The sequence below is a fragment of the Grampus griseus genome, assembly GCF_964374135.1.
Source record: "Grampus griseus genome assembly, chromosome: 4".
NCBI classification, from domain to species: domain Eukaryota; kingdom Metazoa; phylum Chordata; class Mammalia; order Artiodactyla; family Delphinidae; genus Grampus; species Grampus griseus.
The window spans coordinates 11,674,994-11,694,882 of record NC_138997.1 but is presented as its reverse complement, the minus strand read 5'-3'; the positions used below and the strand labels follow the sequence as shown (position 1 = coordinate 11,694,882).

General features: G+C 33.7%; 1 protein-coding gene across 3 annotated transcripts in view; it reads right to left on the bottom strand.

Moving 5' to 3' along the window:
• Positions 1-19,889, bottom strand: part of GRID2 (glutamate ionotropic receptor delta type subunit 2) — a gene marked incomplete at both ends in the record, with an annotated part of 1,377,541 nt that overhangs the window by 675,817 nt on the left and 681,835 nt on the right. For 2 of the 3 annotated variants that reach the window (XM_082652914.1, XM_082652913.1), the window contains one exon: positions 1,457-1,741. The exons of the other annotated variant lie outside the window; for it this stretch is intronic. In XM_082652914.1, coding sequence (XP_082509040.1) covers positions 1,457-1,741 — 285 coding nt within the window. The remainder of the gene's footprint in view (positions 1-1,456; positions 1,742-19,889) is intronic. 3 annotated transcript variants of the gene reach the window in all.

Below are 19,889 nucleotides of genomic sequence, written 5' to 3'. Positions count from 1 at the left end.
AGAGCTAGAGTTTACTATATTCACTAAATAGTCCTATCAGTGACTATCAGATTTGTGTTCCATCTTTACTTTTACTGATGAGCCAATTATTTTTATTTCCTTTTTGTTTATTTTATTCATTTCAGCCTCTTGGTCTTTGTTCTGTGACCCCTAAATAATATGAATTAAGCAACAAAATAAGGATTTCCGTCCTGGGGACAAAGGACTGTGCTTTTAGAGAGTGCCACAGACTTTTGTCTGAAGCCTACCCATCAAGTTTAATGGAACTCAGCCTCCAAAACCCCATGTGACCTTTGAATATTTAGGGCTAATGTAACTGTCACTCGCTCTCCCTCCCTGGGAGTCCACAGGAGCTCTTATTTGCTGCTTCCCAGATTTCTGCCAACCTGTTTGTGCTCAGTTCTATTGATGCCACTTTCTGGCCCACTCTTGTGTAACTGTTCTCTAATATAGTTCAAAATGCTGAGTAGATTAGGACAAGAGAACTCATTTTTAAATAGTTATTTATCTGCAAGAAAAATAAGTTGCACTGTAAATCTTCTTAACTTTTTAAAATAAAAATGTAAAAACTAGGCCCATCCATACTGAATAGAAATTTTTTTCTAAGACTCCTTCTTAAGGCAAATCTCTAAGGAAACACGTTTCAAAATATATGTTCTTTATCAGAATCTTGTTTATTTCTTCTCATTTGAACGTATAGATCTCTACTCCATTTCCTATCTTCCTAATGACAAAAAAAGGGAGAAACTATATTTGAAAATCTCTGGGATCAGTCAGCTAGAAAGCAGGTAGATTCATTCAGGAAAAAATACTTATACAAAAATAATATTATTTTTGCTTAGTTTTCTTAATGTAACTAGGTAAATATATTGAGAGAAAGTGTCTTCTCAAAGTATGGCAAATTTAGGTAAAACGCTTTGTGTTCTACTTTAGAAAGTTAAATAAAATAAGTATTTTTATACTACTCAGTATTTGTGTGAGATTTCATTTTGTAGACAATATGCCAGGATAAATATAAAGTGATATAATTTCAGTGACCTTCAAAGAGTTAAGTACTAAGTAGATACTAAAGTCTACAACGAGGGTGTAGGCAAGATACTTCAGATATTTTTTTTGAACCAAAAAATAGAAATGGGCAATTTTTTAAGTGTTGCAGGATCTGTCCAAAATGATTTTTTCTTATTAGATAAAAATATAAATCTTTCTGAAAGAGGAGAAAGACAGTATTGTTTATGACTTCCCATTATTTGAAAGACCAAGATATGTACAAAAGATTGAACTTGAGGTGTTAACAAAGTTTTCTGTTGTTGTCGCTAGATTTGTAAGAAGAATGTGACAGGACATGAAAACCACAAATAATAATAAGTAAGCTCCTTCAATTTTTCAAGATTTTAACCGAAGTTACCTGCCATGCAAATACCAGCTTGCAAAACTCATACCAGCAACAAACACTCACCATATTCACTATCATAGAATATAATTAGCTTCTGCCAGGCATATTCTGTGACCACTCTCAGGATAACGTCATTTAAGTAGACAGGTGGCCTAACAGAGAGAGTGTAGTCATCATTCCTGTTGCTCCGGGTGACTCCACAGCCACTCCTTGGGGTCCCAGCTGTTGAGCGCTGAATGAAGAGGTGGGGGATGTGCATGGCATCTGCCAGAGACTGGAGGGACCCAGCTGATGTGCAGCCAATGGAGCTGACCAGGGCCAAGATGCCTTGATTCATGAGTTCACACGCTGCAAAAAAGCACAGTAATATTCAAATGTCAATAGGTTTCATATATTTTCTCTTTTTGAGGAACAGTGAATAAAGCTTACACAGCTATTCTACAACTATGGAAACATTTTTTTTTTAAAAGGAATATTCTACATGAGGAGATCCTCCCATTACAAAGTGCTGTTGGAATACAGATCAAGAATTCTATCCTAATTAGCTATTTGACCTCGTGCAAATTTCTCAGCTTTTTTTGGTCTCAGTTTCATCACCTGTAAAGAGGGTAAAATAGCATGAATCTTTCAGGATTATTGTGCGGATGAGAGATAATTCAGTGTCTGTTACTTGTCTCTCGAGTGATAGGCATCCAATTAGAGTGATAGCTATACTTTTATAATTTTCAGTGTATCATTCAGGGAAAAGGTAATTCTTTACTGAGTATATAATACAAGGTTTTAAGAAAAGAGACAATATGCAAACTGGTAAATAAATGAAGGAGGAGATGCAGAGTCTGAGGAAGGAATTTCTAGCCACAGAAAACAGAGCCATTCTGGTATCTAAAACTTTGATGACACTTGTCTCTCCTATTAAACTGGAGAAATGAAAATGTTTTTGTTCTTTTCCTTGTTTATCAGAAAACTCATGGGATTTCTCTGGCAGTCCAGTGGCTAAGACTTCGCCTTCCAGTGCAGGGGGTGTGGGTTCAATCCCTGGTCAGGGAGTTAAGATCCCACATGCCTCGAAGCCAAAAACCAAAACATAAAACAGAAGCAATATTGTAACAAATTCAGTAAAGACTTTAAAATGGTCCACATCAGAAAAAAAAATCTTAAAAAAAAAAACGAATAAAGAAAACATGGTGAAATCAAAAGGGAAAACTCATGGTGTACATTTCAGAAACTATCTCATTCTGGTTTCCAACTGAAGAATTTCTAATTTCTACTATACGGTTTATGATCTCTGTTTTAATTTCATTTTAACTATTCTGTGTATGCATATACTCTTACTTCAAAACCTATTTAAAACTAAAAAAAAATATAAATTATAAGTAAACATAAAGACGTCGCATATATAGAAAAAAAGAGTTCAGAAGTGATATCTCAGAATGCCAATCTTTGAAGTCAAGAGCTTAGAAATAAAATCAAAAGTAAATTTAGAAAGAGTCAAGGCAAAATTAATTCCATTTGAGAAGATAAGACAACATAATTGTTCCAGTATTAATTCTCGATTTGATGCATTCTAGATATAACATTCTCAGGATTCAAACTTTATTATAGATTGCACATAATTCTTGAAAAATTTGAAAGAAAATTTAGACGATAAGTACCTCCACGTGATAAATTGGCCAGTTAATGAAAGCTGACAAAATGAAAGTTTAGAAGTACTATACTAGTGACACACATATAAATATCAAATAAATTTATTATGATTAATGTTAAGCCAACCAACACATACAAAATAAATTAATAATTACTAGGAACATAATTTTCAAGCATGAGTGAGGTAATATGATTTCAAATAATTGTGAAAGATAGCATCAGGGATCAATGCTTCTTAGACCATAACAGATTGCAGGTGAAGTTTCAGTAAAAATCACACATAGAACCTATTCATGTTCATGAATTCAACATTTATAGGAAGCAATACAGATTTATAGTTATACTTTCAATGAAATTATGCAAAAACGCTGGTCAAAAGTTTGTTTCACTACAGAGGTAAACAAGGCTATTGCTTGTTTATATAAGCAAGTAGAAATTCACTTTTTCAAAAAGATTTTGCTTAAAAACTTGGCTCATTTAGCATTTAATATCAAAATAAGTGCCTTAAGGTACACACAGCTGAACTCAATCTTTAGATCACAATAATTTAAAGTGATCAAATGAATGTAATATTTTATATAAATTTACCACAAAAGTTATAAAGTTATAAATAGAGAGGTTTGATATGAAAAAATCAGTTTCAGTATTATATTCTGTCACATATAACAATACATGAAAATTATCTATTTTAATCTTCAGATTTAGAAAGATAAACTCTGAAGAGTCATATATTAATCATTCTTTAACAGAAAAATTTGCTTTAGTATATAATTTGTGATTTACTCCTATCAACTATGTTAGTTCTATTAACCTCTGTTAGTGAGAACACAAATTAAGCAAATACTAAAAACAATTATATAAGCAAAATGTGTTATTTTAAGATTATTTGCTATTATCCATCCTGCTACACATACTAGCAAGAATAACTGAATTTTCCCTATAAAATCAAAGTAAGAATCATCAAATTTGCAATCAGAAAACCATATAATATTAGATCTGAAAGGTAATTTAGAGATCATGTAGTCCAGAATGGAAAATCAGCTTTAACTGCAATGCCAACCGTGACTGTCAGTATGTTCGCATCCTAGAACACTGTTTGCAGAAGGATTCGGAGACTCAAAAAGAGTAGCAAAATCATTGTGTTAGATTTCTCATAGGAAGCGACTGGGAGAGCAGTAGCCTGCAAGTCATAGACATGCATCCCTCTTATAGTGCCTCCAACCTTCAATGGTTTACAGTTGTTAAGAACACACACACACACACACCGCTTCAAAATAAAAAAAAAAAAGAAGCAGGTCTCTAACTCATTGTTCAATAGCCTTTTCACCATAGCAAGCAAGGGATATTTAACAAACTTAAATTTTTACATGGCAAAGAAAAGACAGAGCTGTCCATCGGGGAAAGCTCAATGGAGATTGCCTATCCTCATGTTTGTAAAAAGCAGTAGTCCCAATATAGAGAGAAAAAAAAAAGAGCTCACACATCTAAAATAGATTGGTACTTGATGACAGTTGGACACATTAAGAATAGGTCTGCAAGGCAACCTGTCAGAGCTATATATGATGCCCATTTTGTCCATTTTACCAATATAAAATGTTGGTTGAAGCAGAGAAGATAACAAATTTATTTCCTCTGGGCATCGACCCTTCCTAGGGCCCTATATAAAAGTTAGTATAAAAAAAGAGACTCATGACAGCAGAAGACAGATTTGAGAAAATAAAGGGCTATACCAAGAACAGAAGCAAAGCTTAGTGAAGCAGTCTATCTTCTAGTATAAGAATTCCATGTCTTGACTGTTAGAGGACTGCAATATTTAGAGTTTTAGTTACATACAATGCGCACATTAATTCATTACATACAGGGTGGAAACTGAATTTGAAATATCAGCATGTTTATGTGTGTATCCACCACTGTTTTATTAGAAGAATCCAAGCCAAGGATTTCTCAATGGCATGCTGCTTTCGCACTGATTACTTCAAGCCCTGTGATTTACTTAAATTATGCATGCATGTACTCACACACCTCCGAACATATAGAGGATACTGAACAGCTTGCTGGTTTTGTGACTCCAGCTGTCTGAAACTGTAACACTATCAAAGATGTTTGTAGCCTGCATTAATTACTGAAAGCATACCTTTTTTCTTTATCTTTTCTTTCTTTCCTCCCTCCCTCCCTTCCTTCCTTCCCTCCTTCCTTCTCTCCCTCCCTCTCTCCCTTCCTTCTTTCTTCCTTGTTTTCCTTCTTTCTTTTCTTCCTTTTTTTGCTTTCTTTTTTTCTTTTTTTCTAATAGCAACTGCAATTAGCAACACTTTCACCCTCTTCTGTCATTTGGCAGTTATGGAAATGAAGTTCTCTGTCTAAATATATAAATTTAAGTTAAATGATGTTCATGTGCACTATTTTTTCATTTCTGAAGCTAATCAGTTTGTCTTATTTTTTTATTAAGTAAAGTAAGATTAAAATAAAATCTATCAAGGGTTTTGAAACTGATTATATGTTATTCAATATTCAATGAGAACTCAGTAAATAATTTTGGATAGCACCATCCTTCTTGAATACACTTATCCCCTATGATATTTCTTCTGACTTATTTATATTGACCAATTTGTCCTGATATAACATCTTCTAATGATTTTAAGTCACATCAGGACTTTTGCACATTCAATTCATAGACTTATTCTTCAACACTTAATTATCAACTTTCAACAATGGGCCAGGAACTTCTTTGGAGACTAGATAATATATATGGCAGGTTCTATCCTCAAAGAGCTCCCAATCTACTTACCATATTGTTTCCAAAATCTCCCTTGCAACAGAATTCAAAGTAGAGATTTAACACAGATGACTAACTTCACTCCTAGAGGTTCTACTGGTAGTCATGTATTTGCATTATGATATGTTATCTGAGTAGTTGTGATGTGTAACCCTTTCTGGAACACATAAGTCTAGTGGATTGTAACTGCAATGCTCTTTGAGGTGACTGTTGCAGAACATCTAATATTCGTTGACTTTCCTTTACTTTTTCCCAATAATATTGTTGACAATATAACCATAACTGGGGAGCAGAACTTCCCTATTTTTCTAATTTTCTTAGTTTGTGAGTGGGGATGAGGTATAGGAAAAGAGGATACACAGAGTTAATAAGAATAAAAGTATCTCAAAAAGTGACCCTTATCTTCTTTCTATTTACAATAATAAACTAAGAAGATTTCATTCTTTCATGTTTCTCTGACTCAGACGTAACATATAGTATTTACACAATTCAACAAAAAGAATAAAATACCTAGGAATAAACCTACCTAAGGAGGCAAAACAACTGTATGCAGAAAACTATAAGATACTGGTGAAAGAAATCAAAGATGACACAAACACATGGAGAGATATACCATGTTCTTAGACTGGAAGAATCAACATTGTGAAAATGACTCTACTACCCAAAGCAAACTACAGATTCAATGCAAACCCTATCAAATTACCAATGGCATTCTTCATAGAACTGGAACCAAAAATCTTAAAATTTGTATGGAGACACAAAAGACTCCAAACAGCAAAGCAATCTTGAGAAAGAAAAATGGAGGTGGAGGAATCAGGCTCCCTGACTTCAGACAATACTACAAAGCTACAGTAATCAAGACAATATAGTACTGGCACAAAAACAGAAATATAGATCAATGGAACAGCATAGAAAGCCCAGAGATAAAAGCATGCACCTATGGTCACCTAATCTATGACAAAGGAGGCAAAAATACACAATGGAGAAAAGAGAGCCTCTTCAATAAGTTGGGCTGGGAAAACTGGATAGCTACCTGTAAAAGAATAAAATTAGAACACTCCCTAACACCATACAAGAAAATAAACTGAAAATGGATTAAAGACCTAAATGTAAGGCCTGACACTATAAAACTCTTAGAGGAAAACATAGGAAAAACACTCTTTGACATAAACCTCAGCAAGATCTTTTTTGGGCCACCTCCTACAGTAATGAAAATAAAAACAAAAATAAACAAATGGGACCTAATTAGACTTAAAAGCTTTTGCACAGCAAAGGAGACCATAAACAAGATGAAAAGACAACTCTAAAAATGGCAGAAAATATTTTCAAATGAAGCAGTTGACAAAGGATTAATCTCCAAAATATACAAACAACTCATGCAGCTCAATATCAAAAAAAAAAAACCCAATCAAAAAATCGGTGGAAGACCTAAATAGACATTTCTCTAAAGAAGACATACAGATGGCTACACACACATGAAAAGATGCTCAACATCACTAATTATTAGAAAAATGCAAATTACAATGAGGTATCACCTCACAGTGGTCAGAATGGCCATCATCAAAAAATCTACAAACAGTAATTGCTGGAGAGGGTGTGGAGAAAAGGGAACCCTCCTACACTGTTGCTGGGAATGTAAATTAATACAGCCACTATGGAAAGCAGTATGGAAGTTCCTTAAAAAACTAAAAATAGAACTACCATATGACCCAGCAATGCCACTACTGGGATATACCCTAAGAAAACTATAATTCAAAAAGATACATGCACCCCAATGTTCACTGCAGTACTATTTACAATAGCCAGGACATGGAAGCAACCTAAGTGTCCATCAACAGAGGAATGGATAAAGAAGATGTGGCACATATATACCATGGAATATTACTCAGCCATAAAAAGGAAGGAAATTGTGTCATTTGTAGAGGCGTGGGTGGACTGTCATATAGAGCCAAGTAAGTCAGAAAGAGAGAAACAAATATCATATATTAACGCATATATGTGGAATCTAGAAAAATGTTATAGATGATCTTATTTGCAAAGGAAAAATAGAGACACAGACGTAGAAAACAAATGTATGGATACCAAGGGGGAAGGGGGGAATGGGAGGAACTGGTAGATTGGGATTGACACATATACACTATTGATACTATGTATAAGATAGACAACTAATGAGAATATACTGTATAGCACAGGGAGCTCTACTTAATGCACTGTGGTGACCTAAATGGGAAGGAAATCCAAAAAAGAGGGGATATATGTATATGTATAGCTGATTCATTTTGCTGCACAGTAGAACCTAACACAACATTGTAAAGAAACTCTACTCCAATAAAAATTAATTAAAAAAATAAAGTGTATGCAGTTTCTCAGATATGTTTTATAATATCTGAAATTAGGACATATTTCATAATTGATCAATGCATTTAATATGAGGATTATTTTTCTTGAAAAATCATTAATCAATATTGAATTTTATAATAAGTAAGCTCTTATAGATGAGAAAATAATGTAAGCTTCCATGGCAGATAAGCAAGATTTGTACTCCTTCTACAAAAGCTGAATTTAATTTAACTTTTTTCTCTATTTCATTCATTAATGAATCACAAGCATAGTATTTATAATTGCTTATTTCCTTTTTCATCTACCAAAACACACCTGACCTTTGCTTTTATAGTTGTAAGAGTATAGTAACACACACCAGTTTCAGCCCGTCCAGATATTCAGCATTCTTCGTAAATTACAATTTTCAGCAACCATCTGAGACTTTTGGGAATACTGACTTTTGGGAATATTTTGCTTAATATCACGTGTAGAAAGGCCTTCTTCCCACAGCCTATGGACTTATAAAATGATAAGTTTATCTAAATTTAGCTAGAGTACAGAGACCACGATGGAGAGTGGTATAAGATGAGAATGGAAGGATAGGCAACATATTAAAGGTGGGATTAATTTGACATATGATTAATGTAGTTTGCTAAAAATACAATTATTTGAAACAGATTCTTCTAAGTAAAGATGGTCTTTATATATATAGTGTTACAAGGTCCAATTTAATCATAATTATCTACTTAGGAAGTGAGAATATGGAAAAATTCATTTAATTATAATTAAAAAGCATTAAGACAATTTTTTCTTACAAAGAATATAAATGGCTAAAATGGTTGATTACCAGTCATCAAATGAACTCAGCTGAACAATTTTCAGTCAACTATTTTTTCAGTCATCTATTGCCATCACAAACCTTTAGTTATAATTCATTATCTAAGCCTGAGATGCACTAAACATTTAACCTAGGACCTCCTATAAGTCATTTTATTTTTCCATTTACTGTTCATAACAGCCCTGTATAGAAGAGTTTTATTTTTCTCATTTTGAAGTAAATAAACTGACTCAGTTTGAATGTATGAAGTTAAATACATGGTCCAAATTCATACCATTAGTAAATGGCAGAGCTGGGATTCAGATCTGGCACAGACTTCAATGCCTGGGCCATAAGAAGTAGAAAATAGCTGTTTTTAAAGGTAAAGGCCCATATAAATAACTGGAAGACACGTAACTCTGCCTTACTACAAGATTCAGAAAATGTCAGCCTCCCAGATGTAAAAGAGAAAGTATAATGATTTTGATACCATTCTCTCTTCTTTTTTCCTTTTGGATTTGGGATTAGGGCATTGCCTCTATACTTTCAGCTCCAAATATGTAGATTATATATACAATGTTTGGCCAAGGATGAGAAAAGCTACTGAGAAGCAACAATGAAATATTAAGTATAATTCCAGTCAAGCCCTACAGTGGTTTTACCAACAATGATGTGATAAAAATGATAAAAAAATATTGACTAAATATTACTTTATCTATGTATATATGTTTGGAATTTACAAAATGTTTTAATATTCATTTTACTATTTTATCAATATGATTATATTGAATAAATTCCTATCCTCATTTACTGAACACTAAATTGAGTCTTATTCTTACGTTTTCAGTAAGTAGTGGAAACAAGGCTGGAACCTGGATTTTATGATATTAATATGTACTTTACAACCTTTGAATTATGTATTTCCATAGCCTCCTATTTTATAAAAATTCAGATTAGTCCCCTCTCCTTTTAATGTTAGTTCGGTAATTATGCAATGAACACACATGTTTATGTACATATACATGTATACATTGCATATGTCAAATGTATACACTATACCAGGCAAGTGTCAGGTACTCAGGATGAAAGGGTCAAAAATAGGTAAGTGTATAATGGGAGAGACATAAGATGTTCACATGAATGTATAATGATGTGGTAAGTAGCGGTTAGGTCAAAAGGAGTCATTAGTCTATAGTAGCTCAAAAGCATTTTTCCTAGACTATGAGTTGGGAATATGAAGAATAAGTAGTGAAAAGGAGTTACCTTGATGAAAAGGGGTGAAGAAAATATTTCCAACTAGAAGAAATATAATGTGGTAGATGCTTTCTGCCACAGAAAGATGCTGTGGTAGAAAGACCATGTATTACCTAAGAGGCAGAAAGAAGAAGCAGGTAGCTAGAGTACAGAGACCACGATGGAGAGTGGTATAAGATGAGGATGGAAGGATAGGCAACAAATGAGACCTTTGAATGGGTTTGTCTTTTTGTCATTAATCTGAAGGAAAGCGTCACATATTTTCAGTATCAGCCTTTTATCTGTTATTTATATGTTAAAATACCTCTCTTTACTCTTCCTGTATTTTAAATTTATGTACAGTTTAGAAGATTTAAGATTATTATACAATCAAATTGGTCAATCTTTGACTTTTGGGAATATTTTGCTTAAAATCACGTGTAGAAAGGCCTTCTTCCCACAGCCTATGGACTTATAAAATGATAAATTTATCTAAAACAACATTTTCACCACTCTATACCCTATGACTGATCACCAGTTGACAGAAGTTAGGACTCCCGGAAAGATAGCTATAGGACTTTAAGAAACTACATGAGTGCAGAATGTTATATTTAGTTGATACAGGTAAAATTTGATCTTTGTCTGCATAATCCCAGCTAACAAAGAGTGAGGATTAAACACAATTGTGACAAGAATAATAATCCATATTATACTGTATGTCTTTGAAACTTTTTCCATCATTTTACATTCTAGTTATTAAAATTATTATTCTTTTATAATATGGCACATCTTGGATTTAGAACTGATTCTTTCAAGACAAGTGACAGAATCTTAATATACTCCAGCAAATTAAATATTAAAAGAATAAGAAGATCTTGGTAAAAAATATGAACTATGTGTTCAGTCCAATCTATATCACCACTAACCCAATTACTAAAACTATCTCCAAGCTGGTGTGATTTCATAGCCTTCAGCTTAACCTTTCTCCAATCATCCACATTGTAAACAAGTATTATCTATTTTTTCTAGATCTCACTAAGTCATTTCTGTGTCTTAAAGGCCATCAATAAAAGACTGAGGAACTATTACAGACTGGAGGAACTAAGGAGAAATGACAACTAAATGCAATATGGGATCCTGAATAAAATTCTAGAACAGAAAAAAAGTTATTAAGGAAATTGATGAATTTTGAGTAAGGTCTGTAGCTCACTCAGTAATATTGCATTAGTGTTAACTGCCTGTTCTTGATAATTGTACTATGGCTAGGTAAGACATTAATATCAGGGGAAGGGGGTGAGAAATGCAAAGAAACTCTTTGCACTATTTTTGCATTTTTTCTATAAATCTAAAACTACTTGAAAATTAAAAGTTAAACAGATAAAACAGTCAGTGACTTCCAACTTCTTTAAGGAAAGCTTAAGCTCTTGGAGTGGTGTACAAAGCCCTTCAAGATCTGGCCCCAGTCTACAGTTGCATGTTTACCTCTATCTCCTGTTCTTTGCCATCACATCTGCCTGCCATTCCACACATTCTCCTACTGCCATGCTATTTATACTATGATTCTTTTATTTTTCCAGCAGTCTAGGAGCCTATACAAATAATTTTTTTGACATATTAACAATACTGAGTCTTCTGATTTATTACCATGGTATATATCTTCATTTAATTCAAATTTTTTATAAGCAATATTTTGTAGTATTCAGTAAATAGGTCTTCCTTTCCTTTGACATATTTGCTGCTAAGTATTTTTTATATATTCTATTGTAAATGAAACTGTACTTCAATAAAAATACTTATTACCTAGACAGAAAAATAAACTTTTAAATTTTAATTTAATTTTTCATGTCTAGAGTACAGAAATACATCAGATTGCTGCATACTGATCTTGCATTACAGAATCGTATTAAACTCACTTATTAGTTTTAGTTTCCTTTTTTTGTAGATTCAGATAGTCATGTAATCTTCAAATAAAGGCATTTGTACTTCTTCCTTTCTAATCTGTGTACCTTTTTATTTCCTTTTTATGCCTATTGCACTGGCTACTACCAGTACAATGTTGAATATACATGGTAAGAACAGCCACTTTTTCCTTGTTCATGATCTTAGGAGAAAAACATTTAGTCTTTGATAATTAAATATGATGTAAACTGTAAGATTTTTTTGATCATGATCTCTCTGAAGCTGAGGAAGTTCCCTTTTATTACTAGTTTGCTGAGAGATTTTATCAGCAATGGATGTTATATTCTGTCAAAAGCTTTTTCTGCATCCATTGAGATAATTACATTTTTCTCCTTAGTCTCTTAATATGGATAAGTACATTGACTGATTTCTGAATGTTAAACCAGCTTTGCAAGGATAATGTTGGCCTCAGTAAATGAGTTGGAATGTAGTAACACCTATTTAGTTTCTGGAAGAATCTGTGTTTAGTGTTATTTCTTCTTTAATGTTTGGTAGAACTCAAGAGAAAAACTTTCTGGAAGTGGAGTTTTGTTTTCAAGAAAGTTTTTAAACTGTAAAATCTATTTTTAAAACAGATATGGGGATATTCAGCTTATTTATTTCCTTTTGAGTGAGCCTTGGTAGTCTGTGTCTTTTAAGGAATTTGCCCTTTTCATCTAAGTTGTCAAATTTATTGGCATAAAGGTGTTCATAATATTATAATGCAATCCTTTTAATATCTACAGAATATGTAGTGATGCTGCCTTTCTCACTCATGATATTGTAATTTGTATCATCTTTCTTTTGTTCCTGATCAGTCTGGCTAGAGAATTATTTTTTTTTTACAAGGTTCTCAAGTGTTTCTTTCTTTTTTTTTTTTTGAATTTCTGAATTTTATTTATTTATTTTTTTATACAGGAGGTTCTTATAGCTATCCATTTTATACATATTGGTGTATATGTGTCAATCCCAGACTCCAATTCATCAAACCACCACCCCCGTGCAACTTTTCCCCCTTGGTGTCCATACGTTTGTTCTCTATGTCTGTGTCTCAATTTCTGCCCTGCAAAATGGTTCATCTGTACCATTTTTCTAGGTTTCACATATATGTGTTAATATATGATATTTGTTTTTCTCTTTCTGACTTACTACACTCGTATGACAGTCTCTAGATTCATCCACATCTCTACAAATGACCCACTTTCATTCCTTTTTATGGCTGAGTAATATTCCATGGTATATATGTACCACATCTTCTTTATCCATTCATCTGTTGATGGGCATTTAGGTTGCTTCCATGACCTGGCTATTGTAAATAGTGCTGCAGTGAACATTGGGGTGCATGTGTCTTTTTGAATTATGGTTTTTGCTGGGTATATTCCCAGTAGTGGGATTGCTGGGTCATATGGCAATTCTATTTTTAGTTTTTTAAGGAACCTCCATACTGTTCTCCATAGTGGCTGTATCAATTTACATTCCCACCAACAGTGCAAGAGGGTTCCCTTTTCTCCACATCGTCTCCAGCATTTGTTGTTTGTAGATTTTCTGATGATGCCCACTCTAACTGGTGTGAGGTGATACCTCATTGTAGTTTTGATTTGCATTTCTCTAATAATTAGTGATGTTGAGCAGCTTTTCATGTGCTTCTTGGACATCTGTATGTCTTCTTTGGAGAAATGTCTATTTAGGTCTTCTGCCCATTTTTGGATTGAGTGGTTTGTTTCTGTAATATTGAGCTGCATGAGCTGTTTATATATTTTGGAGATAACTCTTTTGTCTGTTGATTCATTTGCAAATATTTTCTCCCATTCTGAGGGCTCTCTTTTCACCTTGTTTATGGTTTCCTTTGCTGTACAAAAGCTTTTAAGTTTCATTAGGTCTCATTTGTTTATTTTTGGTTTTATTTCCATTACTCAAGGAGGTGGATCAAAAAAGATCTTGCTGTGATTTATGTCAAAGAGTGATTTTCCTATGTTTTCCTCAAAGAGTTTTATAGTGTCCGGTCTTACATTTAGGTCTCTAATCCATTTTGAGTTTATTTTTGTGTATAGTGTTAGGAAGATTTCTAATTTCATTCTTTCACATGTAGCTGTCCAGTTTTCCCAGCACTACTTATTGAAGAGACTGTCTTTTTTCCATTGTATATCCCTGCCTCCTTTGTCATAGATTAGTTGACCATAGGTGAGTGGGTTTATCTCTGGGCTTTCTATGCTGTTCCATTGACCTATATTTCTGTTTTTGTGCCAGTACCATATTGTCTTCATTACTGTAGCTTTGTGGTATAGTCTGTAGTCAGGGAGTCTGATTCCTCCAGCTCCTTTTTTTCCCTCAAGACTGCTTTGGCTATTCGGGGTCTTTTGTGTCTCCATACAAATTTTAAGATTTTTTGTTCTAGTTCTGTAAAAAATGCCACTGGTAGTTTGATAGGGATTGCATTGAATCTGTAGATTGCTTTGGGTAGTATAGTCATCTTCACAATACTGATTCTTCTAATCCAAGAGCATGGTATATCTCTCCATCTGTTGGTATCATCTTTAATTTCTTTCAACAGTGTCTTATACTTTTCTGCATACAGGTCTTTTGTCTCCCTAGTTAGGTTTATTCCTAGGTATTTTATTCTTTTTGTTGCAATGGTAAATGGGAGTGTTTCCATAAGTTCTCCTTCAGATTTTTCATCATTATTGTATAGGAATGCAAGAAATTTCTGTGCATTAATTTTGTATCCTGCTACCTTACCAAATTCATTTATTAGTTCTAGTAGTTTTCTGATGGCATCTTTAGGATTCTCTATGCATAATATCATGTCATCTGCAAACAGTGACAGTTTTACTTCTTCTTTTCCAATTTGTATTCCTTTTATTTCTTTTTCTTCTCTGATTGCCATGGCTAGGACTTCCAAAACTATGTTGAATAATAGTGGTGAGAGTGGACATCCTTGTCTTGTTCCTGATCTTAGAGGAAATGCTTTCAGTTTTTCACCATTGACAATGATGTTTGCTGTGGGTTTGTCGTATATGGCCTTTATTATGTTGAGGCAGCTTCCCTCTATGACCACCTTCTGGAAAGTTTTTATCATAAATCAGTGTTGAATTTTATCAAATGCTTTTTCTGCATCTATTGAGATGATCAAATGGTTTTTATTCTTCAATTTGTTAATATGGTGTATCACATTGATTGATTGCATATATTGAAGAATTCTTGCATCCCTGGGATAACCACTTGATCATGGTTAACCACATGATCCTTTTAATGTGCTGTTGGATTCTGTTTGCTAGTATTTTGTTGAGGATTTCTGCATCTATATTCATCAGTGATATTGGTCTGTAATTTTCCTTTTTTGTACTATCTTTGTCTGGTTTGGGTATCAGGGTGATGATGGCCTCATAGAATGAGTTTGGGAGTGTTCCTTCCTCTACAATGTTTTGGAAGAGTTTGAGAAGGATGGGTGTTAGCTCTTCTCTAAATGTTTGATAGAATTCACCTGTGAAGCATCTGGTGCTGGACTTTTGTTTGCTGGGAGATTTTTAATCACAGTTTCAATTTCATTACTTGTGATTGGTCTGTTCATATTTTCCATTTCTTCCTGGTTCAGTCTTGGAAGGTTATACCTTTCTAAGAATTGGTCCATCTCTTCCAGATTGTCCATTTTATTGGCATAGAGTTGCTTGTAGTAGTCTCTTAGGATGCTTTATATTTCTGTGGTGTCTGTTGTAACTTCTCCTTTTTCATTTCTAATTTTATTGATTTGAGTCCTCTCCCTCTTTTTCTTGATGAGTTTGGCTAATGCTTTATCAATTTTGTTTATCTTCTCAAAGACCCAGCTTTTAGTTTTATTGATCTTTGCTATTGTTTTCTTTGTTTCTATTTCATTTATTTCTGCCCTGATCTTTATGATTTCTTTCCTTCTGATAACTTTGGGCTGTGTTTGTTCTTCTTTCTCTAGCTCCTTTAGGTGTAAGGTTAGATTGTTTATTTAAGATTTTTCTTGTTTTTTGAGGTAGGCTTGTATTGCTATAAACTTCCCTCTTACAACTCTTTTTGCTGCATCCCATAGGTTTTGGACTGTCGTGTTTTCATTGGCATTTGTCTCTAGGTATTTTTTGATTTCCTCTTTGATTTCTTCAGTGATCTCTTCGTTATTTAGTAACGTATTGGTTAGCCTCCATGTGTCTGTGTTTTTTACTTTTTATTCCCTGTAATTGATTTCTAATCTCATAGTGCTGTGGTCAGAAAAGATGCTTGATATGATTTCAATTTGCTTAAATTTACTGAGGCTTGATTTGTGACCCAAGATGTGATTTATCCTGGAGAACATTCTGTGTGCACTGGAGCAGAAAGTGTAATCTGCTGGTTTTGGATGTAATGTCCTATAAATATCAATTAAATCTATCTGATCTATTGCGTTATTTAATGCTTGTATTTCCTTATTAATTTTCTGTTTGGATGACCTCTCTGTTGGTGTAAGTGAGGTGTTAAAATCCCCCACTACTATTGTTACTGTTGATTTCCTCTTTTACAGCTGTTAATGGTTGCCTTATGTACTGTGGTGCTCCTATGTTGGGTGCATATATATTTATAATTGTTATATCTTCCACTTGGGTTGATCTCTTGATCATTATGTAGTGTCCATCCTTGTCTTTCGTAATATTATTTTAAAGTCTATTTTATGTGTTATGAGTATTGTTACTCCAGCTTTCTTTTGATTTCCATTTGCATGGAATATCTTTTTCCATCCCCTCACTTTCAGTCTGTATGTGTCCCTAGGTCTGAAGGGGGTCTCTTGTAGATAGCATATATATGGGTCTTGTTTTTGTATCCATTCAGCAATCCTGTGTCTTTTGGTTGGAGCATCTAGTCCATTCATATTTAAGGTACTTATCGATATGTGTGTTCCTATTACCATTTTCTTAATTGTTTTGGGTTTGTTTTTGAAGGTACTTTTCTTCTCTTGTGTTTCCCACTTAGAGAAGTTCCTTTAGCATTTGTTGTAGAGCTGGTTTCGTGGTGTTGGATTCTCTTAGCTTTTCATTGTGTGTAAAGCTTTTGATTCTCCATTGAATCTGAATGAGATCCTTGCATGGTAGAGTAATCTTGACTGTAGGTTCTTCCCTTTCATCACTTTAAATATGTCATGCCACTCCCTTCTGGTTTGTAGAGTTTCTGCTGAGAAATCAGCTGTTAACCTTATGGGAGTTCCCTTTTATGTTATTTGTCATTTTTCCTTTGCTGCTTTCAATAATTCTTCTTTGTTTTGAATTTTTGCCGATTTGTTTACTATGTGTCTCAGCGTGTTTCTCCTTGAGTTTATACTGAATGGCACTCTCTGCACTTCCTGGACTTGGGTGGCTATTTCCTTTCCCATGTTAGGGAAGTTTTCGACTATAATCTCTTCAAATATTTTCTCAAGTCCTTTCTCTCTCTCTTCTCCTTCTGGGACGCCTATAATGTGAATGTAGTTACATTTAATGTTGTCCCAGAGGTCTCTTAGGCTGTCTTCATGTCTTTTCATTCTTTTTTCTTTATTCTGTTCGGCAGCAGTGAATTCCACCATTCTGTCTTCCAGATCACTTATTCATTCTTCTGCCTCAGTTATTCTGCTCTTGAATCCTTCTAGTGTAGTTTTCATTTCATTTATTGTATTGTTCATCTCTGTTTGTTCTTTAATCCTTCTAGGTCTTTGTTAAACATTTCTTGCATCTGCTCGATCTTTGTCTCCATTCTTTTTCCGAGGTCCTGGATCATCTTCACTATCATTAATCTGAATTCTTTTTCTGGAAGGTTCCCTATCTCCACTTCACTTAGTTGTTTTTCTGGGGTTTCAGCTTGCTCCTTCATCTGGTACATATAGTCCTCTGCCTTTTCATCTTGTCTATCTTTCTGTGAATGTGTTTTGTGTTCCACCGGCTGCAGGACTGTAGTTCTTCTTGCTTCTGCTGTCTGCCCTCTGGTGGATTAGGCTATCTAAGAGGCTTGTGCAAGTTTCCTGATGGGAGGGACTGGTTGAGGACTATTACTTTTATTAATTTTCTTAAATAGCTTTTGGTTTTGTTGATTTTTCTCTGTTGCTTTTTTGTTGTTGTTTTCTATATCATTGATTTCCACTCTGATGTTTATAATTTCCTTTTTTTCTGCTTAATTTGAGTTTAGTTTGCTCTTCTTTTTCTAGGGTAGAATCTGTGATCACAAATTTTAGACCTTTCTTTTGTTCTAATATAGATATTTAGTTCTTCACATTTTTTTTAATGTACTGCTTTAGTCTAAACTTTTTCTGCTAAATTTCCCCTATTATTCATTTATGTTATTCACTTTTCCTGTTCGCATATTAAGTACAGTTACTTTTGTTGTTTCTTTCTGACAGTTCCAACATCTGGGGTAATTACCTACTTGTGTGCCAGTCTTCTGGATTAGACACTGTCTTCTCCAATGTTTGTTTGAAACCCAGTTCCTAGAATCTTGTAAATTCAATCATAGTTTGTTAATTACATTTAGACAGAGTTTAAGGATTAGAAAGAGTGCACTGTTTTGACTATCCCTAGGAATAATTTTATTTCTTTTACTAATATTTTATTCCTTGACAGCAATGACATTCAGGCACACTAATTGTATGAATAAAAATAAATCACTCCTCTTAAGGGAACTTTCTTATAAGGCCCCTAGGCCCTGTATAAGCTCACACCTGGTCACAACTCTGAACCTAACCCTATTACATTCAGCCTTGCTCATTCTACTTTAGCCACACAGGGCTTTTTTTCTCTTCAGTGCAGCCTCTTTTCACTCTGTTTCTTTTGCCTGGGTGCTTTTTACTCATATATTCTTTCATCTTATTCCCTCATGCTAAGCCTATGCTATTGCAGCCTCTCTTTCAATAGCATCCCTGTTACTCTCTATCTCATGACTCTAATTTTTCCTTAACATTTTTCATCATCTTACTACACACCTATTTGTTTCTATATTTTCAGTTTTTCTTCCCAAGAAAATATAAGCTACAACAGAGCAGGAGCTTTGTCTCCTTTGCACAAAACCTAGAACAAAGATTAGTCTACATAGGCATTGACTGAATTGCATGAATGAATAACTGAATGAATGGTATAGTTGCAGTCTGATCTCCAAAGTGGATACAAAATAAGGTAGCTTACTTACGTTACAAATTACACTACTACTTTTAGTCTTCGTAGCACATTAATGTTACTCAAAGTCTGACTGTTTCATGGAAACAGTCTACTCTTGCTGATAAAGAAGACTCCTAAATGGAGTTGACAAAAGTCGCAGGGGAAAAGTGAGAAGTTGTCCTTCATAACAAAGGTGTTGTTTAGCATTCCCTACATGCACTATTTAGAAACATCAATATTCCTTTGTAATAGGACTAGCATAAATAAGTTCCATGAAAGCAGAGATGTTGTGCCTTTTTTTTTTTTACTCAGATGTTCTTGGCATATAGGGAATCTCAGTAAATATTTACCTCAGTAAATACTTCTTAAAAGCATGAATACAATATAATATGTAATAGATTAGAACATTTAATATGTCTTTAAAAACAATATTTTCCATGGATGCTTTTGTAGCAGTAATACATCAAATCCAGTCTGTTACCTCTTTAGTGTATAAACATCCATTTAAAAATTTAATATGATTAAAATAATATTTTAATAATGTGTATGTTTCAGATGATTTTAAACTAAACAGAACCTATGGTTTTTAAGTGAACTAAAATGGCTAATTGTATGTTTTATTGTAGCAAATATGAAAATTCATAATTTTCTAATGTAATA